Source organism: Nuphar pumila, chromosome 11, assembly GCF_984573655.1.
Source record: "Nuphar pumila chromosome 11, dmNupPumi1.hap1.1, whole genome shotgun sequence".
Lineage (NCBI taxonomy): Eukaryota > Viridiplantae > Streptophyta > Magnoliopsida > Nymphaeales > Nymphaeaceae > Nuphar > Nuphar pumila.
Window position 1 is genome coordinate 603611 of NC_143259.1, and position 23472 is coordinate 627082.

The 23472-nt window shown below is 37.9% G+C and overlaps 1 protein-coding gene across 1 annotated transcript; it reads left to right on the forward strand.

Annotated features, from left to right (window-relative positions):
* The first annotated feature begins 1200 nt into the window (after positions 1-1200).
* Positions 1201-16870, forward strand: LOC149821540 (protein ENHANCED DISEASE RESISTANCE 2-like). Its single transcript, XM_089981466.1, has 22 exons — positions 1201-1625; positions 3880-3954; positions 4055-4108; positions 4223-4288; positions 4372-4433; positions 5064-5104; positions 12141-12236; positions 12305-12351; positions 12425-12525; positions 12622-12717; positions 12839-12903; positions 12993-13064; positions 13199-13345; positions 13446-13804; positions 14245-14323; positions 14411-14586; positions 14773-14874; positions 14963-15013; positions 15117-15260; positions 15338-15433; positions 15990-16091; positions 16537-16870. Exons 1-22 carry the CDS (start codon positions 1500-1502, stop codon positions 16627-16629), a joined length of 2250 nt encoding a protein of 749 aa, XP_089837592.1. The 5' UTR covers positions 1201-1499; the 3' UTR covers positions 16630-16870.
* Positions 16871-23472: the final 6602 nt, after the last annotated feature.

Here is a 23472-nt window from a genome sequence, read left to right on the forward strand (position 1 = left end):
GTGACAAGAGGATACGTTTTTTATTAGCTTATCGTGCTTGATTGGACCGCAGATCTAGTTGTAGGGTCCCAAAACTCAGGCCCATATCCACCCCTCGGCCCTCAGTCTAACCCACAGGAGCCCATTGTTGTATCAAAATATGCACTGATTCAGAAACTTGATTGGGGACCATTCTTTTTACCCGTACTGCTTTTGGGCGCCGTTCATCTTGGTGATGGATGGCATCCAAGGCACCTTTGACAGTCTTCTGTCCAAAGTCCGGTTTCCTTGAGCATGAGGTTTTGACATCTGGGCCAAGGAACGTTTCGTGTTTCTACTTTCAGAGAGAGAGAGAGAGAGAGAGAGACTTGGATGAAGCAGGAGGAGATGTGATGTCAACGGGTGGTAAAAACTAGAAAGCCGGCGAGCCAAGAAGGTGATTCTTCAAATGACAGTTATTTCGCTCTCAATCATCATCATTAGAGACCAACAACGCTCCACCCTCTATCTCATTCAGCACCCCCCTTGATGCCAATACCTCACTTTGGCCCATTCGTCCTTCCCCTTCGGAGCTTTCATCTCTTTTTAATTTTTTCCCCCTCTTTCGCTAATGATAGTTTCCTCAACCACCAGCTGTCAGCTACTGTTTTATTGCCTCAACTGTCTAAAGCAAAACTAATGAGTCTCTCTCCCTCCTGGCTGACGACACCCACCTCACAACTACACTAGAAATTATCAGAATTTCCACCTATTTTTCATTTTTTGGAGACGGAGAATGTGTTCTGGAATTTTCAAATAACGAAACATCTTTTTATATATTGGTAATAGATTTTTTAGTTAAATTAATAAGGGTAATCAAGTCATAACCTATAATAAAACTCTAGCAGAGAGAGAACTTGGCAGATCTTGTGCGTTTCATGCGTGTGGGTATTAAAAAAGTCCGCATCAGTTAATCGCAAGACCATGTTTTCAGCAACGAAGATGGCAGAAATCCATAGTTTATGCCTCCCATTGACTGCATCTGAGCTGTCACGTGATCCGCAATTGGCATCTCAGCCTGCCCAGATTGACACGGTCTTCGAGTTTAATATGGATATTGAAAGTACCAATATTGTTGATTTGTTGTCACTTATCTGACAAATAACAATGTACACTAACAATTTTTTTAGTAATAACAACAAGAATACCATTGTCAATAACTATGGTATGTGGTCTGACATAATAAATGGTAGTATTAATACAAGAGAGAGAGAGAGCCAGAGAGAGGGAGAGAGAGGGGTTGGCAGGGTGCCACCTTCACCTGACATTCTCAGGTCGAAGGTGGAAATCCCACCATGGTTCCATTAATTGGCAATTCGGATGTAGTTTTTCTTTTCCATTTTATTTAACCGATGCTGTAACATAGACTGGAAATTTTCTCGCACATTTATGATGGTGGTCTTATATAGCTGAGGGGAGAGGGAAGGGAGAAGAGAAAGGTGGGAGGTATTCAAATCGGTGTCTCAGAAGGCGAAGGGAGAATGGAAGGGTGGTTGTATCTTATACGTTCTAACAGATTCGGGTTGCAATCTTCAAGGAAGCGGTATTTCATTCTCGAGGAAAATAGTCTGAATTGCTTCAAATACATGCCCATGTCCAGAGCAGAGGTACGTTATGATTCCTCTCTCTATTCTTGTTTCCTTTTCTTGCTGCAAAGATGGAAAATTCACTAATGTTACGGTTCTTTTTGTTGTTAATTTTGGGTTTGTCAAGGATGATTTAGTGCGGTTTTTTGGATTCTTCTTTTGCCCTGTTTCTGGATGTATTGCCTCTTTTATCTTCCCCATAATTTGGTTTTTCTTATTGGCCTTCTGAGGTGTTCATGTTTGGTAGCTTATTCCTTCCGTAATGTGTGCACTAGTGATTTTGACATCTAGGGTCCTCATTCAAATTCATCGTTAGGACTCCCTGTTGGGTCCTGTTTTCTCCCTCTGCGTGCATGTGAGGGTTAACTTTGATGCTTTTATTGCTCTTTTGTATTGAAAATTTGTTCTTACACAATGATCAAGTGTTATTGAGAAACAGGTAGTCCAAAAGCTGTCAGATTTTGGGTGCTGTTCACTCCGCTTATTGATGATGATAAGGTTCAGTGGTCTGGTCTGATTTAAGCTCATGGCCTGTATTTGTTACTGGTCATTCTTATTGCTGAATTGGTTCACCTTCTACCACTTACCAGTTGGTTGGGATCTTCTTGAAGATCATTTGGGTGGTAGATATTTTTTTTTTTTGCAAATAGATACTTAACGTTTGTTTTTGTCTGGACAAAAGCCTCCAAACACAAGTCCATGATTTTTATTGAATCTGTGTTATCTGATGAATTTCTTTAGAAAAATGATAGATAAACCAATTACCGAATCTCGATAACTGTCAAGAAGATGACTACTCATTTTGCTTTTATCATTAATTTTGTAAGATATTTGTGTTGATTGTGGCTTGAATGAGTCCATATTGGACTAGGGCTCACCTTGCCACATAAAAAAGTCTCTTTTGGAATCTTGTGTAGAATCCCATATGATATGAGAAATAAGAATCATATGAGATTACTTGATGGATAAAGACTACCTTTGGAAATTACAAATAGAAATGATTGGAGGAGAAGGATTCATGTGGAAGACCCATAATGATTTTCTTTTTTGGTTCATATCGCCAACCCCAATTATTTTGGGATGAAGGCGTTGTTGTTGTTGTTGTTGTTGTATAGTGTGGCCTCTTGGTAAAGGTGGAGAGGTACTTTTTGGCTTAAAAGATAGAAAAGAGAGGGGGTATCTCTTTTGATGCAAAAAGATGTGATTCTGCTCTATTGGGTGGTTTTTTGATACTTGAGGCTTCTCTTGGATTTTAAGAGAAGTGAGAGAGAATATAACAGTTTAGAGAGAATATAACAGTTTCTTCTTGGTGACTGAGTAAGGCTTGGGTTGTACTCATCGATCCTCTTGGTGGGTCGAACGACAGGTGTGATTGTTCCAGTTTGTGACTTTATTTGTTATCTCTTGTATCGGTGACTGGTTATATTAATAAAGACTCTTAGTACTCTCCCTATGGACGTAGACGGTTTTGTTGAACTACGTAAAACCCTATTATCTTGTGATTATTTGCTTCTTTGTTGTTTTTATTGTAATTGTTTGTGTCCCTAATCACATCAATATCAAATTTGACCAAGTGTGATCTTGAGCACGGCCCCAAAATCACAACAATTTGCGTGATCATCTGTAAGACCTTATAGTAGTGGAAACTAATGCACCTTTTTTTTCAATTAGTCTCAGTCTTCATATACACCTCGTTAACCTTATGTTCAAACCACACATTTTCCACACCATCACATCCAAACTTGGATAATAGTAAGTACTGGAAATGTACATTGATTTTGAGGAATACAATTGAACTTTAATAGCTATAGGCATCAACTCTAATGCTCAAATGTGATAGCTGGAGTTTTAGAGTCACTGCAGCTTAATTGAAGGATCTCAGGCTCAAATCTCACTGGAGACTATTTCTTAGATCCAGGCAAATAAATAAAAGTGACTAGCTCTTGATGGAGAAGACAAGGACCAAATTGATGTAGAATAGGTGGAAAAAGAGAATTTTTTGCTAGAAGTTTAAACCCTGAGAATAAAATTTGAGTTTTTATCTCTTCTCATGGTACATAGAGAAAATGCATGCATCTCATGAGCAGCTTTTTGTTATATAATTAGAACACATCATGACCACGGTCCAAGTTTACCCAATTTATGAGCTCAGTGATATTTTATTGTCTTCCTGTAGATCATGTCTTGCATCCATATATCTCTATTGAGAGAAATTTTTTATACATCTAGCTAATGGCAGAATCCTGATCTGGATTTCCATTAATCTATTTCTCAGGATCCTGTAAGAAGTGCACTTATTGATTCCTGTACACGTGTAGCAGACAATGGGAGAGAAAGCATCAATAGGAAAGTAGGTCCAAGAATGTTTCTCCTGCACTTAATATACACATTTTCTTTTGTCACCACATAGATGTTACCAAATTTTCTAACAATTTTAGCTGCAATTGCAGGCGTTCTTCATATTTACACTTTATAATGCTCTAGATCACAATGATCAACTTAAGGTCTGGAAGATATTATGTTGTTGCTACTTCGTGTTTTGCCTCATTTGATTTATTCTTCGTTGAATATTCTCAACCAAAACTAACTTTAGAACATGGTTTGGCAATTCAATACAGTTAGGAGCTAGGAGTTCAGAAGAAGCAGCTAGATGGATACATTCATTAAAAGAAGCAGCACTGAAGGTACAGGCTTACCACCAGACTGCTCAAGTTTCACTTATCATTTCAAAGTACTACTCTAAACCTGTACCTTATTTAATATGCAGGATTATCCAAATCAAGGAATCAATTTTCTGTTTTCTCCCAACAGGAAGCACCAATACTTCAGGTGCTTACCTCTCCTTGTCCCTTCCATGTAATTCCTTCAATATCTAATTCCCTTATTTCAAACTTTTTCTTTATCACGTGTGATGTGCGAAGGACCTGTAAGGGCGAGAGAAACAGGAAGCGCTTGTTCTGCCAACATTGTATATACATGTTAAAGCTATACATTGGATATGCTCCTTCTAGTCTTCATTTATGTGAAGCTGGCTTTGAATTTCTTCAAACATCCTAAATCTTATATTCAACAAAAGAATTATCAAAATACAAGCACAATTTTTTAATCAGTGGCTGACTTGCTTGTGAGTGCATAGATGCATAAAAAAAGTTGAACTGTTTGCGTGGTCAAAGCAAAGTCTACCATTTAATTTGAATAAGTCACCAAGTTAATGCATGAATCAACTAAATGAGACCAACACACAAGCATTTTATGCGCATACACACAACACACACACACATTATATATATATATATATATATATATATATATATATATATATATATATATATATATATTTCATATTCACATGTTAATGTTTCTCCTAGTTCATGCATAAGCACAAGTGGACATGCATGCACACTCTGTTTCTAAAATTTAGCATTGTCCATTTGACTACAATGTGCAATGATTTGGCAGGTTGAGTCGCAGGAAGGGGATTGGTGATATGAGCTTCTTAGGTATGGTGGCAGTACACCGAATGTTATTTTTTATGTCCTATTGAATAGGATTTGTGATTTCTTTGGATATGTTTATAAACTCTTGTATTTAACTAATGCTACTGGGGTCTCCAAGTGTGTTTATTCCTCCTTTCTTCCTTACCAATGAATGGCAAGTCTTTGTGAAATAATCTATTGCTAGGGGTGTACTCATATTGAATGAGGGGGTCAGAGACCAAGAAGTGAGTTATTTATATGAAGCATTCTTCTTACTGCTAGATCGAGTTTCTTGGTTTGTGCATAAAGAAAAAGAATTTCACGTTTTTCCTTTCAAGGAAATCCCACCAAGACGTGCACATGGGACAATAGTAAGCTATTGTTCAATGAGAGATATTTATATGAATTTTGTAACACCTTTTTTCTTTTCAATCTAACTGCAGCATCATATGGACACGTTAAACAAGGTAATGTATCTAGAGGACATGACATGACATGTGACACACTGTGACATATCAGGCACGATGTGGATTTTTTAATTTTTTATTTTACTTTATTGTTTTCATGACTGCACACCCTAAGCATTCTCTTATTTTATTTCGAATTTTACTCTAGGTGAGGACGAGAAAATAAGACCATTTTCAACAGTCAGTGCTATACCAGCCATTATGTGAAATCACTTTGATAGAAATATAAAGAAAGTATGTGTTAATTACTATTTTATTTTCTGCCCAACTTCACTTTAGGTATGGGCTCGCAAGTGGATCCTTTTTTGTATGTTGGTGTTGATTGTTAAAGACATGACACAAAGATAAGAGTGGATGCCATTGAGATGTGTTGAAACTTTAACGGAGCACACAGGAACTGAGGCAGAGATAGAGAGAGAGAGAGAGAGAGAGAGAGAGAGAGAGAGAGGGAAAGTTGTTAATTCATTAGGGCTAATCTCCTCTAGTTTAAATAGAGGTTAGTCTAAAAAGAAAATTACATATGGGTCCCTCATTATATATAAAATACCAAAAAAACAACTTTAAGAATAAAAGAAGCTTCAGATGGTCGACTAATCTTAACCTATGTCACATGGGTGCGGGTGCGGGTGCGGGTGCGGGGATTCGGCACTTCCAAAAAACCCAGGTGCGGGGGTGCGGCAGGGGCAAAAATGTAAAAAAAAATATATATATATATATATATATATATATATATAAATGGGGTCAGGGGTTCTCCGACGCTGGTTTTTCTGCTGTCAGCTGTCATCAGCTGACAGACAGCTGCTGTCAGCAGAATTTAAAAAAAAAAAAATTGCAGCCCTGACAAACAGTTGTTGTCAGCAGCTGACAGACAGTTGTGTCAACAGAAACTTTTTAAAAAAAAAAAAATCGCAGCCCTGACAGACAGTTGCTGTCTGCAGCTGACAGATAGCTGCTGTCAGCAGTTGACAGACAGCTGCTGTCAGAAGAATTTTTTTTTAAAAAAAATTCGCAGCCCTGACAGACAGCTGCTGTCAGCAGAACTTTTTTTTTAAAAAAAATCGCAACCCATTTCATAGGGCAATTTTTTAAAAAAAAAAAAAAATCCAAAAAAAAATGGACCTAAATGATCCTGGGTGCGGTCAACGCACCCAGGATCGGGTTGACTGCACCTGGTGCCGCACCCGCTCCCGCACCCGCTCCCGCACCCGCGTCGAGTCGCGTCGACGCGGGTGAGGCACCCTGCTAGCCGAATCCCTGTGACATAGATCTTAACACTCCCCCTCAAGCTAGAGCATAGATATCATTCATGCTCAGCTTGTCACAGCAATGAGAGAAGCTAGGCCTCGCTAGAGCCTTGGTGAAGACATCAGCTACTTGATCTTCGGAGGATACATGATCTGTGCAAATATAACCAGCCTGAACCAGGTCACGTACGTAGTGATAGTCAACTTCAATATGTTTGGTCCTTTCATGAAAAACTGAGTTGTTGGCAATATATGTAGCAGTCCTATTGTCACACACCATCGACATAGGTAGGGATACTTTCACCTGAAGGTCAGTCAAAACTGATTTTACCCACATAATTCCAATTGTTGTCTGAGTCATAGCTCGGTATTCCGATTTAGCACTTGACCTGGCTACAACAGTTTGTTTCTTACTCCTCCAGGTAACAAGATTTCCTCCCACAAAATCCCGTTGTTGACTTTCTATCTTCAATAGACCCCGCATAATTTGCGTCAGTGTAAGCAACAATGTCTAAGGAGAAATTTTGTTTAAACAACAATCCTTTACCAGGAGATGACTTTAAGTACCTGAGAACCATCATAGTTGCATCCCAATGAACTTTGGTAGGTTTATGCATGAATTGACTGATTTTACTCACGGCTAATGAAATGTCAGGTCTAGTAACAGTCACATATAACAACTTACCCACCAAGGATCTGAAACTAGTACTATCCACATATTCAGACTTCTCCTCGAACATATGAGTTTTGGGATCTATCGGAATACTAGTTGGCTTCGCTCCTAGCATTCCAGTCTCTTTTAATAAATCCAAAACATACTTTCTTTGCGACAAAACTAAGCCCTCTTTGTTTCTTGCCACCTCGATCCCCAGAAAATATCGGAGGGAACCAAGATCTTTAGTAACAAAATATTTCAGAAGATGATCTTTTGTTGCAAAAATATCTTGGGCACTGCTACCTGTCAATATGATGGCATCGACATATACCACCATAACAACAATTCCAACACTAGTTTTCTTGATAAACAAGGAGTGGTCTGAAGCTGACCTCACAAATACAAAACACGACATAACCTCAAATAATTTGTGAAACCATGCCCGAGGGCTCTACTTTAGGCCATAAATAGCCTTCTTCAACTTGCACACCTTCTGACACTCCCCCTGAACCTCAAAACCTGGGGGTTGTTGCATGTAGATTGTTTCATGCAAATCCCCATACAAAAAGGCATTCTTGACATCCAACTGAGACAAGGGCCAACCATAGTGCACAGCAACAGAAAGCATGAGACGAATAGTGCCAAGGTGAGCAACTGGGGAAAAAGTTTCAAAAAAGTCAACACCATAAGTCTGAGTATAGCCTTTTGCAACCAACCGGGCTTTGTACCATTCAAGTGACCCATCTGAGTTATACTTAATGGTATATACCCATTTGCAGCCAACAATATATGCATCAGTAGGAGGGTCAACCAAGTCCCAAGTGTCCCGAGAGCATAGGGCATCCATCTCATCCCGCATAGCCTGCTTCCATTTCGGGTCGAGTAGAGCCTGACTGTGATGAAGTGGAACGAAGGAGGCAGACAGAGCCAAAATAAAATTCTTTATAGATGTCCCAAGATTAACTTCTGAAACAAACTGAGAAATTGGATGAAGAGTGCATTGTCTCTTTCCCTTGCGCAGAGCAATAGGAAGGTCATCATCAAGAGCAGAAACTTCAGTATGCTCAGAGATACTTACCTCAGGAGAAGGAGAGTTTGGGGGCATGGAGGTAGGAGATATCCTGTGAGTGTATACTATGGGAGGATTTCGGTAGCAAGACACACCAGAGGATGGAGCCAAGGATTGTGGAGGAAATGACTCTAACGGAAGAGGAGGAATTGGCAGAGGAAGGATATCTCCATGGCTCTCCTGTAGCCTTGGAGTAGTACTCGAAAAATATGGAATAAACTCAAAGAAAGTAACATCCGCACTGACATACTCTTTATGGGAAGTAAGGTCATAGCAACGATATCCTTTTTTATTCTTAGAATACCTAAGGAAAACACATTTAATGGACTGCAAATCAAGTTTATCTCGATTAGGACCCAGCTTATGTACAAAACACACACATCCAAAAACTTTAGGGGGTATAGGAAAAAGAGGAACCTCTGGATGGAGAATTTGAATTGGGATCTGGTCTTCTACAGAACTTGAAGGCATGTGATTTATGAGAAAGCCGGCAGTCAAAACCGCATCGCCCCAATATGACGTAGGCATATTGGATTGAATCGTTAGGCACCAAGCGACATTGAGGATTTGTCTATGCTTCCTCTCCGCCACACCATTTTGCTGGGAGGTATGGGGACATGTAAATTGAGGTTGAATCCCATTAGCAGAATAGAATTGAAGTAAGTCTTTGGATTTGAATTATCTTAATACACAAGTCAAATTGAGTCTTTATTTCAGTAATTAAAGATTTAAAAATGATAGGGCCTTGAGATCGATCCTTTAACAGGAACACCCACGATAACCTTGAGAAATCATCAACAATAACCAAATAATAACGACACTGAGTCCTACTAGGAATCATACTCGGACCCCATACATCGACATGAAGGAGATCAAACAGCCTTTGACTCGACGGACTCTGACTAGAGGGAAAGGAGCTTCGGCAATATTTTCCCAATTGACAGGTTTCACACTGAAAAGAGACTGAAGGAGGTATGTGAGGAATGACACGATGAAGTTTTGGTACTGGAAGGTGACCCAGACGATGATGCCACAGTAAAGGACTTGAGGATGATGTAACAGCAGAGTAAATCGAACCCACAGGTTGATGTAGATAATACATACCACCTTCCTCATAGCCGCCACCAATCCTCTTCCCCGTCAGCAAGTCCTAAAAAGTACAACCCATAGGATAAAAAATCACCCTATAATTCAGCTCTTTTGCCATTCGACTGACATATAATAAATTTTGTGGAAAAGAGCGAGCATGAAGAACATTCGACAATTGAAGAGTAGGGGAAATAGACATGTTTTCCTGCCCTACAATTGGGGAAGAGTTGCCATCAGCAAGAACTACCCCTTTTTTTATCAGACACTGGTTTTAAACTTAAAAAGTTACATGAATTTCTGCACAAGTGTCTGGATGCTCCTGAATTAATGATCCACCTACCACCTTGGTCAAATAGGCCATCACCTGTCGAGCACGCAACCTCCGCAACAGAAGACTTCAAAGTAGATGAGCGTAAAGCAAGGAGCTCGTCATATTTAGCCCTGCTAAGAGTTACATAATCATTGGAGTAATCTGCATATGATTTAACCACTTGAGCCATAAGATAAAATAATGGGCTTGATTCAAAAACGCAGGTACAACCACACACGCACACCAACAACCAACTATGAAACCGACTATATCAAGTTTTAATTTCACCAATGAAATCTGAGATACACGACCGCCGACTGTTCAGATCCAAACTTCAAATATAATTTTAAAGAAACTTGACCAAAACCTTCCACCTCAACAAAGGATGGCTATAGGTTGCATATCAAGACCACACATCCAACACGATAAAGATGTGTCTGGTTCATGCCCGAAACTGTAGAATTATTCAACCTCCACTCTACCACTATTGACACGCTTTGAGGACAGATTCAACTCAGTTGATTCAGTAGGAGTTACCTAGCTTTCAGACTATTATACTCTCTTACTTCAATCTTGAAAATTCTAACTGACGAACTCATGACTGATTGGATCACCATATGGAGGACGCAATCCAACACTGTCACAACTTAAAAAATTGATTACCCAAAAAAACACTCTCCACTCCACACAAAAAAAAACTTCATGAACTAAAGATCTGCTCCACACTACGTAGATCAACGACTGTTATAGGCCTTCACCATAATACCCAGATCTGTATCAGATCAACGACAAAAAAAACTCCACAATACGCAGATAGTGGTCTGTAATAGGCCTTCACCATAACACCTTTTTGTTTCTGTGCAACTTCCTTCCAAATCTGCGATAGGATCCTAAAAAAAACTAGTCTGATCCAACAAAAATTATACAGATCTGCGATAATTTAATACCTTTCTTCCTTTTGCGACAACCAGACCTGATGTCAAATCTGATTCCAGATCAGCATCTAACAAAAGAAAATTCCTTTAACAGTCCAGATCTCCATTTGATCTGGTTCCACGATCATTGGGTCTTTCTCTCCACCTTCACACGATTTCCACCTTCACGCCCGATCTTCTACACACAATTTGTCTTCACGCGATCACGCGATCCACCTTCACACGATTTCCATGTTGGGTCTTTATACAGTTTCCAGATCTGAGTCATGACCTCTAGTCAGATCTTCATAGTCGTGACTAGGTCTGACTGCAGATCTGTCGCCAGGTTTGATCTTCATAAAGAAGGACAAAACGCTGATCAACAGAGAAAGATGTCGATCTTCTCCGACTATCCGATGAGATGTTGCTCGAGGGAAGATGATGCTGGAACTCAGGCACCCAAGATCGCACAAAGCTCTGATACCATGTTGAAACTTTAATGGAGCACATAGGAACCGAGGCAGAGATAGAGAGAGAGAGGTCGGCAGAGAGAGGGAGGGAAAGTTGTTAATTCATTAGGGCTAATCTCCTCTAGTTTAAATAGAGGTTAGTCTAAAAAGAAAATTACATATGGGTCCCTCATTATATATAAAATAGCAAAACAACTTTAAGAATAAAAGAAGCTTCAGATGGTCGACTAATCTTAACAAGATGCACATGTCAAAGTGGATCTACAGATAATAAAAATATGAACAAAGTCAATTTTTTTTTTTGGTTTAAGAAAATTAAGGAGCACCACCTATGGTTATGGCTTACATACAGAGACCACTAGCACATTAGCACGTGAGGATGACATGATACAATTTGATGGAATTAAGAGAATGAGGAGACCAGGAAGACATGGTGTGGTGTACGGATTTGATGTTCTTTGCTTGTAGGTATGTTTGTCTCTATCTGCAAAAATGAGAAAATTATTTTACAAAATAGAGATGTCCAACTATTTTTCAAAAGAAAAGGTACATCAACATGACACACTTGATAGACAAATTTCACTCTAAACTGATTAGATGTGTGTTGGTTATCTTGACAAACTTCAGAATATATGCAGCTATTTGTTGCATATCCTGGTTATGTCAGTGTCTATTACTTCTTTGATGCATGTGCTATAAGTACACTGATCAGAATGGAAATTTAACTACACAAATGATTAGTTTGAGAAGTTTATACTTCTCTTCTGCATTATGTTCTTCACTTCTTCATCTTATCATTTGAGAAATGTAATCTTGTGTTGTTTGTGTTTTACTCACAACAGGTCTGGATTGGACTGGTTGCTCAGCAGTACATGCAGAGCCAGTGGCAGAAGATGTCATTGCACCATCTCCGTGGACAATGATTGGTTATCAAAATGGTAAGATGACTTCTCTTTCTCTTCTTTGCAATCTACTTCAACTATACTCAGATTTGTTGTCCATCCAGGTTTACGGTTATTCAAGGAAGCTAGAGATGGAGACTTCCATGGAAAGGTAGCCTTTTATGTTCAATATATTTGTAACAAAACTGTTTCCTGATTCACTAAATTTTGTTACCTATCCTCAGCATTATGATGATCGTCCAGCAATAATGGCAGTTAGTGTGATTGATGCAACTTCAGAGTCTGTCTTTCAGGCAGTTATGTCCCTTGGTGCATCAAGATCAGAGTATCATTCTTAAACAAGCTCACTAGCACGTCTATACATTATTTATTATTGGCAGTTGAATCAACCTGACTATCTGCAATGTAACATTATCTGCAGATGGGACTTCTGTCTTTCTCGGGCGATGGTCATTGAGCACCTTGATGGCCACACAGACATTATTCATGAACAGATGAAGAAAGATTGGTTGCCTTGGTCAGATTTTAAACTAATTTTTTTTCTATGGATAAATTGAAATCAGTTCATCCGTGCACTTTAAACCTTTGTTGATACATGACACTGATATGTTTTAATGTGCCTTATGTTGATGTTTCAGGGGAATGAAACCCCGAGACCTATTGATACAACGTTATTGGAGGAGAGAGGATGATGGAACATATGGTAATATCTTTAAGAAGTGTTTGTTGTTTTTTATTCCTCGCTGAAGCTCTTCCTGAGAAATTGAAGGATTTTATTGGTTTTTCATGCAGTAATTTTGTACCATTCTGTGTTTCACGAAAAATGCTTTCCTCAGAAGGGCTATGTTCGAGCTTGCCTTAAAAGTAATGTATGCTTTGACATAAATTACAAATAATAGATTTGGAATATTGTTTCCTTCTGAATATGGTACTTGTATGTTTGGTATGTGCAAATTGGTGATTAGATTAATCAATATAATATTCATTCTGTTTTTCAGGTGGGGGATATGTAATATCTACACTGAACGAAGGGAAACAATCAGTTATCAAGCACATGGTCTCCATCAACTGGAAATATTGGAAGTCATCTCTTTTTAGATCTTGTGAAACATCTATAACCATCAGAATGACAGAAAGAATTGCAGGTGATCTTTTGATAAATCAATATTCTGATTTGTATGCTTCATATTCTCAAGAACATATATTTACAGTCATTAATTTTGCATTTGCCTTTTACTTTTGTAGCTTTGAGGGAAGTGTTTAAGGCCAAGCTTGGAAGCTCTCCCTGCATTGATTGCTCACGAGGTGAGTTGACAAGACGTGATGTACTGCCAGAAAGTGACAAGGACATCAAAGTTGAACTTCAATGTACAGTTGAGAATGGAAAAAGTGAGGATCCATTGGCAGAAGTACCGGGGGAAGAATCATGTCTCAAACCAGCCAATCGTGTCGGGTCTTTCCGTCAACTGAGCGATGCATCTGAAGAATTCTTTGATTTCCCTGAGCAGTCAGAGTATGAGTATTTTGACCTTGACTCAGACCATTTCATGTCAGATTCAGAAAATACATGGTCTGCCGATTCTAGAAAAGAAAAACAACCTCAGGTACTTATCCTGAAAATATTGATATGTTTGTCTTCCAGAAATTTGTCCCTGAATATATCCAGGTCAGTGGTAGATGAGTATGACCCAGCAACCTGTTGGGCCCAAGTGACTCAAATAACTCAGCTGAAATCTGAGTTTTCGTCCTTTGGGTTTTGGGCTGGGTTTATTCACTAAGCCAAGTTTCCATGTTCACTGAGCCACTTCAAGTCCTGCTAGATCAACATGGGACTTTTAAGTTTTAAACTACATGATTGCCTTCTTGAGTTATAAATGTATCAGCAGAGATATTCTTTTAGCCTCTTGGATTGTTCTATAATAAGGTTTGCTTGTATGAGCTGATGCATACTTTAAGATAAATTTGTCATGACATTTGCACTATTAGTAGTTTCAGTGCTTAGAAACTTGTGCATGCTCAATAGCTGATATTTGTATGAACACAGATGCAAGATCAAAGCCACACAAAACTGTCAACACTGTCAACAGCTGCAGTTTTCGTGAAAAAGTTGCATGAACTGGCAGGTGGGTGGTGTTTAGTCTGTTTATTGCATTGTCCCAGCATTTGCTGTCTAGGTTAAAGTTCTGATATTATATTCTCATGTATCACAGTTCAGCGGAGGGCTTACATAGATTTGAGAGATGTCATAAAGGAAGAGGTCTCATCCTGCTGCTACGGAAGCACTCTTCCAGAAGATCCTACTTGTTCTACACCATGCAGCTGGACAACTTCAGATCCTTCAGCATTTCTTATTCGTGGGAAGCATTACCTTCATGACCAGAAAAAGGTAATATTGGTGGTCAAGGGACATTTTTCTTATAGAAAGCACTTCCTTGTCTTACCTTATATCCTATTCTACAGAAACATTTATAAATGCCAACCCTTTCAAACATGCATGTGTACCCTCATTCCCATATACCGTTAACTACTACAAGTTCCCAGTGCTTAGTCTTCAAGTTTATGTATGCACTAGGTCAAGGCAAAAGGTACTTTAATGCAATTGGTTGGTGTGGATTGGCTCAAGTCTGATAAGCGAGAAGATGATCTTGGTGGCCGACGTGGGAGTATGGTTCAGGTGATCAAATGAGAAATATCTTGTAGCAGTTACAAAGTGCCGCTTATCTTTGTTATTAATCTAATATATGTTTTGACATTACATGCAGAAATATGCAACACAGGGTGGTGGCGAGTTTTTTTTCATTGTTAATATGCAGGTTTCTTCCTCAAATTTTTTCTTCTATCAGATGGTTGTTTTCCAATGCCTCAGGACCTAATGTTTGATGTGTTGATCTACCCTGGTTCCTTCCATTATCTTAGGTTCCTGGTTCTACTGTGTATTCTCTTGCCCTGTATTACATTTTGGATTCACCTCTGGAGAAAAACCCATTTCTGGAGAGCTTTGTAAAAGGAGATGATGCTTACAGGAATTCCAGATTCAAACTAATACCCTATATTTCAAAGGTTAAACTATTTTCCTTTTAATTAGTGTTTCCATGCATAAACGATGAGTACTCATAGATCGTCTCGGGTCCTCTCAGGGATCTTGGATAGTGAAACAGAGTGTTGGCAAAAAAGCATGTATGATTGGGCAAGGGCTGGAAATAAATTATTTTCAGGGGAAGAATTACTTGGAGGTAAAGCTCTGTGCCCTCTCAAATAGTTGTTGATTTTATAATATTTAAATGGAAAGATACATACACGTACACACCCACACTTATCAATTGTACACGCATATATAGAGGGTTGAGTTTTGCCAAAAAAAACTGAAATTTTTCAATATTTGAGGAGAAATCGTTATCTGCTTAAGCAGCAGGTCAGATTCATGACTGCATTAGTTTCATGAATTAGATGGATCAAATACGCATATGAATTTGATTCAGAATATACTGCCTAAACCAAACTTCTGATTGATCGCTTGACCATTCAATCAATGGCAATACCCAAGTTTGTGTCTGTGATGGTTGTTCAGGTCATTACGGATCAACCCTGGTCTGAGCCATTGACAGGCCTTCACAAGCACCAAACGCTTGCATGTGCACACACATGCTCGGACATAATACCACTATTTTTTTTTTACACCTGGTAAAAACTGTCCAATGCCGGTATTGGTTGAATTAACATGATATCAGATAAAGCATTTCCATTTTCCTTTAAGTGTGATATTTAATCTGAGAATTTTTCAAGTTTCAGCTTGGAATCGATGTCGGTTCGTCAACTGTTGCAAGAGGTGTTGCAGGATTGATTCTTGGCTACCTGACTAACCTTGTTATTGAACTGGCATTTCTAATACAGGTAAGAGTTTCCTCTTGGTATATGAATTTTCAAAGATGCACAGCCAAGTACCTTAATTGGCAATTTGACCCAAATCATCCAGGGTCGAAGCTGCTCCTATAACTTGAACATCCTAAGCAACCTGAGCCACTTTGGCCATGACTCCTTAATCTGTGATTTAGCCAACGAATAAAAAGATTGGACCTCCCAACTTCTGCTGCAATTCTATCTTTGCACTACAATTTGGACTTTGAAACGGTTGTAACCATCAGAAACAAAACTATGGTTTTCTTGGACGTTCCGCTTTGCAGTGCGACTCGTATTTTTTCACACTTCCGCACCTATAATATACATGAATCATATGCATTTCTTTGAACTTAACCCTAAAAGTTGGAAGAGAAAAATGAGTTATATCCTTCTCATTATCTCAACCTTTTCTAAACCAATGAATTACTGTTTGGCTCAGGCAAACACAGAAGATGAACTCCCAGAATTTCTTCTTGGAACATGCCGCCTCAATCATCTGGACAGTGATAAAGCCGTGTATGCAAGGCTGTGATCTGTTCTTATAGAAAACCATAAGATACTACTCTCCTATAAAGGTGGGAAGTAGAATCAATCCAACTGGGGAGCTACAGGGAGCTGGGGAACATGCTGCCTGGTAAATTCTTTTGCTCGATATATTTCAAATCTTGATGCTAGAATGTTGGTCATGAGCATGGTTGGCAGGTGTTGAAGGGGCTGGAAAATATGCAATTTGTAAAGAAAATACTTTATTAATCATAATCTATTCTTTGATATATGCAGATAGGATTCAGTTGTGGCATGATTTTTTATATTTCTTTTGCTTTCTTAGTTTACAATTTTAACTCAGATGCAAAGCATGGTTCCTCTTTGGGTGAGTGTATGTGTTTATGCTAACCCCATTCTTAATCGAAAAATCAAAACGATTTTAGGCTGTCCAATCTAATTTTAACAGACTTGTAGGCTGAGTCTGCATCAAAACTTTGATCTCTTTAAAACCTGTTCGTTCTTTATAAGATTAATATTTTACAATACACACCGAATCACTACCGTTTATACTCAAACTAATTTATTACACGGAAAATGAATGTACAGTGGGCCGAAAATGATGCATTTTCGAAAATGCCCCACAAATTACCGAATGAACAATATCGCAGGTTTTCAAATTTTTCTTGATACTTTTACCCCTCACAGGTGCGAATTTTTTATTTTTGCACGTCATGATGCTAAAATAATACACCTACTAAACTCATCAACAAAATTGTATCTAAAGTTGTGAAATTTTAAATAATTTGCTTAACTCTTGATGAGTTTCACGCAATCGCCCTTGAAAATCATAAAATTTGTGAAAGTTTGATAATTGAGGATGAGCATCGCATGAAGTATTGCGAAATTACAAAAAATTGCAAAAGTCCGATGTGAAATTTTTTATTTCTATTGCGTAATTTCTTTTTCTTGCGAAATTTTGTCCCATATAAATATGTGTTTAGTCTTTTTTATCCTTTTCTCGTTTGTATCTAGAAAGAGTGGTAACCCCAATCCTCCTCCTCCTTCCTCTAGAACCCCAACCTTTCTGGCGATTCCTGTGAAAATTGTTTGCTCCACCTCGTGCAAGGTTGTGGTCTTCCCCTCCACTTCTCTAGTTAGTTATTAAGGTTGCAATATCTTTTTTTCTCTCGATTACCGTTTAAGGTTTATGATCTTTAGGGATTTTTGCATATAGTTACTTATTTTTGTCTGTTGCTTATCAATATTTTGTTGTTTTGTCAATATTTATCTTTGTTTGATTGAGGCAATGGTATATTCAATTAGTTACATGTGGTTGGGGTTGACTCTCCACAGCATTGAATAGGGGTTGTGTGAGTATTGTGATTTATTATGAGAGTGATACGTTGTGTAGTTGGTGTAGGTAGTTATGATGGTTGTTGAAATGATATTTATAAATTACTATAGCATTAAGCAACTCCTTTGAAAATCTATAATGGTCTCTAAAAACAACAGGTATAGAAAATTTATAACATTAATGTCTCATAAAACTGAATATATAGAAGAGTTAATGGTCAAACAATATAAGTGCACTAAAAAATTAGATGATGAAGATATATGGGTGCATCTCTTGGACGATGATGATGTACAATCAATGTTATATAAGGGCAACATTTAATTAGTTGCTAGTAAAGCTACACAAATTGACAATATTTGAGAAGTTAAACAAGAAGTTGGAGGATGCATAATTAAACATAAAGTGTCAGTCTGAAGTGATGTATAAAACATTGTCGGAAGTGATGTACAAGAATGAAATGATGAAAATCGTGTGCATAATGTGCATCTATCTTTGCCACCACCTATTGAGTTCACTCCTCTAGCGAATATCTCATTGTTCCCAACAGTTAATAATGAGAAGATCATTGCAAATGATATGAAACCACTTGGACAAACTAGTACAGATGATTTTCATCACACGATATTGTATGACACCCATCCCTCTAATGCAAATAACAAATCTAGGTAAAAGTTAACAGTTTTTCTAATTTATGCTTGAACTGAAGGTTTTACATTTTTTTTAATCTTGAAAGTTGGGAATGCATGAATGTTGTATTTTTTGAAGCAAAGAGAATCATACCTAGAACGAGTTTTGATCTACTTTGTACAGTCGATCAATTATTTTGTGCTAGCAGCGATGACGAACACAATGCATAATCATATGATAACAATAATTTTGAGTATACCATGTCGGCTAGATCAGACTTAAAAATGATAGAGGACCAAATTAATGATAATTTGAAATAAGTACCGGTGGGTAAGAACAATGCGCTAATGACATTTGGGAAATCAAACCCTTGGTTCTTAATCAATGGATTCTCAGTCAATGAAGAGAAAATGAAAATAATTGATGCAAAGGCTTTTCAGTTGTATGATGAGTTGCACAACAAAAACTTAACGAATGCAAACAATTCTAGTGGCTATCAACAAAGTCAAACATTTGTGAAATTGCTTGCAGCAAAAAGTTTACTGATCTTGAGCAGTGTCTTGAGTTTTTTAGAGATCATGTGGTTATAAATAACTTTAAAACAAAATTTGTGAAGAGTTATAGTAACAAAGTCACTCTCGTATGTACGAAAAATAACTCACAGACTATGATGGATTGCCTCTGGAAGATCTACTGCACAAAGATGTGCGAAGTAACATTCTTTAAAGTGAAGAGGTATCAAAACGGGCATACATATGGTGGATCAGTAGGCAACCTTATTGCAGAAAAAAATGCCTTCAAAGTGAATTTTACGTATTATTCATACACGTTTGCACGATAACCCGAAGATGAGTCCAAGAGAAATCATAAGCGACCTCAGTCACGATATAGGTATGGAGGTTTCTTACTAACAAGCATGGCATAGACGTGAATTGACTAGGTTGATGCTATATAGTTCATTCAAGGAGTCCTTAAGGATGCTTCCCGCTTATTGTCATCATTTGATGACGGTTATCTTTAGATCAATGACGTTCATTAAGACTGATATGGATAGTAGATTTAAGTATATATTTTTATATTTTTGACCATGCATCAATGAGTTTGTCAAATGATACCCTTCACTTCTTGTGATAATGGCACCTTCCTAAAAGGAAAATACATGAGTATTTTGTTGTCTGCCCACACGATTAATGCTTTTGGTGATATATTTTTTGTAGCATTTGGAGTGGTGGATAAGGAGTCGAATAAGTCATGAAAATAATTTTTTGGACATATGAAAAACCAAATAAATATCCACGAAGATGTTAAGACTAAGGTTAAACAACAGTTAACAGTTATCTCAGATAATCAAAAAAGGGTTTTGTATGTTGTCTCTCGTATATGATGTAATTGTCATTATAGATATTGCATGAAGCACCTGACTGAAAACTTTTCGAAGAAATTTAGTGCACCGCTCTTAGTGCATACTAGTGGTGTACTGCCAAAGCACCCACAAGACAACAATATCATTTTTATATTTTAAAGATTCGTAAGTAAAGTGAAGAAGCATACAAATATGTTGAGAAAAAGGTAAAATCGATACACTGGGCTAACAATCATCTTTCTATTAGAAGGTACGGGTGCTTAAGCTCTAATATAGTGGAGTATATTAATTTGTAATTTCTCCTCATACATGACAAGCCTTTAATCTCACTTATTGGGACAACAACGAAATGGTGGTGGGTATAAGAATGAGTGGAGAGAAAAGGGACTAGTAATGGTGTTGTGAGACTGTGATTGGTGGGAGAAAAGAGATAGAGAGATGGCCATCCTCTGAGCTTTTCTTTTTCCTCTTCCTCTTCCTCTTCCTCTTCCTCTTCCGAGCTCTCCTGCTCTGGTAATTAATGTCGTTGAGGATGGGGCAGGGAGAGACTTGGCCTTCCTCTGAACTCCTCCTCTCTCGAGCTTTGGTGCTGCAATAAAGACATTGAAAGAGAGAGCAAAAAAAACTTTAGGTTTGCCTTTTTTCGGGTTCTGAATAATATTCTATTACTTTTATTTAAATTTTTAATATGAGCTAACGGTGTAATGCCGTTAAGGCTGCGTATGGGGAAAAGCATTTGGTGGGATTCAATGGGAGTTAGGGGAAATCTAAATACTAGAATTCAAGTATCAACCTTAAGCTTCCTAATAATATTGGTGAAAAAACTTACATCTACAATCTATAAATGAATTGGATAAGATCTAAATCCAATCATATATCTGATTCTAATCAGTGATTTTAATGGAAAACACTAAGAATATGTCAATCTAAATCGACATCTGAAATAAAGTCTTAGGTTCAGACTAAATATTTGACCAAATCCAATTCATTTTCGACCTTGTTATTAAGACCCCATGTGGGCCAGACATCCAATTGATTGAATCCATTCAGTTAGATTTGATAAAAAGAAAATATTCAATTGATATTCAACTTAGATATGGATTTGATATAGGGAATTTATGCCCGGATGAATCCAAATCCAAATAATTTACATCTGACCTAATAAGATTTATTTTGTATTCAAATCCAATGTCTGACCATTATGTGGGATTTGGGGTAGCCTGGATATAAACTGAATATAAGAGAGGGGTAAATGTAATTTGGTAACTAACTACTCATTGGAATCCTTCAAAACCAGGAGTTGTAAATACTTTGAGTTGAGAGAGGGTAAAAAGTGAGGATTTAGAACCTCCTGAATCCCAACCTAAATTGATGATTGCCTACGTTCTTTCTCCCAAGCAGTATTCTGTAACACCCTCCCAATTCCTCCCACAACAACCTCCTAAACACAGCCTAACTGGAGCAACGTGAAAAGTGTGAGACACATGGAACCATCTTACGATTTCCCTCAATGGTCAAGATTGTCATATGAGAATTTTTCTCATTTGACGAATGACTTTATCTGATCTCGGATAAACCTTATATGGATAAAGTTGATGCGAAGACAGAAAAATCAGATACCTCCACATCATACTTTTTTTCTTAAAGAAAGTAACAAGTTCTTTTTGGGGTAGGTTTACGCCGTTTTGATGTGACCATTATTGAATCTACATAGTGTCACCATTTTAAGGTTCTCCTTGAAGCTTCTGGTACAATTAGTGGATTATATAAAGCCTAGAGCACTAATAACAATAACAAAGTTGATAAAAATGGCTGAATTAAAGTTTAAAGGCTTTTCTCAAGGTGTGAAAGTGTAATCACAGGGCACGTTTGGAAACAAGAAAATTTCTCATAGGAAAAGAAAGTTTATTATAATTTTTCCAAATAAAAAGTTTCCACTTGCTTGTGTAGCATGAAACAAATAAAATGAAAAATGATAGAAAAATGTGAGAGAGGAGGGATGCTGGTGGTGGAGGAGTAGCTTCTCCTCCACTTGCATTTCCACCACGCTAAAACCCGTTAAATCTCGAAAAACGTTTGTCTCAATACTACAAACGAAATTGTGAATCGGGATAAAAAGCTAGTATCATGTCACGCATTGTGAGAAAACTTTTCGAGGAAATCGTTCAAAGGTGCACCGACATTGTGACTATTACTAAATCTTGTGAGCCAAAACAAACAAATTCAACAGCTAAATAAAAGAAGAATCACAATACCGACTGTCGATCTACTCAACCCGGTAAACGATCTTGACAAAAATGATAAAAATCTAATATGCATTGCTGAATCTTCTACAGTTGATAGTCAAACTAAGCAGTTAAGATTACGCACAATGTGGGCGTAACCCACATACAAAATAGCTCAAAAACCTGATGAAGCCAACCAACCCACAATACAACTGCAGATAAGACCCACATTTCCCATCACTACCCGTTAAATATATCTACATTCATTAAGTGACCCATCATCTGATAACTAATTAAAATACACACACACAGAGAGAGAGGGAGAGAGAGAGAGAGAGAGATTACCTGTTGCTTGACACCGAGAGGAGCGGCGGTGATGTAAGAGACATTCCCGTTGTAGAAGGAAAACTGATATGCAGCTAAGCACACGCCAAACGGAAGTAGCAGGTGAGACAACAAAGGGAACATCGAGAAATGCTGGAGATGAAGCAAAGTGATGGAGGGCAGAGAGGTGGTGGTAAGATGGGATTGGAAGATGAGCAGTCTTTTCTTTTTTTTGATAGAAATGTTTTCTAAAATATTTGTATTTTATAAAAAAAAAAAATCTAAAAAAAAAATCAAACATAATACATTTTTCCTTCGTACCTTCACTTTTCTTACATCTGTCTAACTTTCAAACATGTCATAGAAGAACACCAATTGGGCTTCGCTTATCTGGCAGGCCCAGCACCATGTATTGGGACATTGCAAGTTGGAACCCCAAATGGTACCGGTTGTAGGAAGCAGATTAGGTCATGTTGAACATGAGCTTTTTGCTCATGCCAACATCGTGGTAGTTTGTTTGCATTTTGGATGAATGCCACATAGCATATAATTGTTCTGTCAACTTTTTAACTTTTAAAAATACAAAACGGACGGCCACGATGTTGGCATGAGCAAAAAAGCCCATGTTTAGCATGACCCGATTTGCTTCTTTAGTTGTATAACCGGTAGGGTATGCCTAACCCCAGCCTTTTCTGTCAAAAAAAAATACGCCTTAAAAGGAACCATGTCTAGTTAAACCTCCGAACCGCACAACACACTCTAAAGTCTGTGTTACAGGCCTATTTCTTTAATAGGTCAGTGCAGTGCAGCGGTTCTTTCTTACCGTCGCAAGCCTTCTCCTTGCTTGCTTGCCGCTTGCATAAACTTAGATAACTTAGAGTGCAAGAGAGCGAAAGAAGAGAGAGGGAGATAAATTGTAATCACTTGAAAGTAATCGCAACGAGGATGAACAAAAGAAAGCTCAACGCATTTACATTCATTTATAATTTTTCCTAC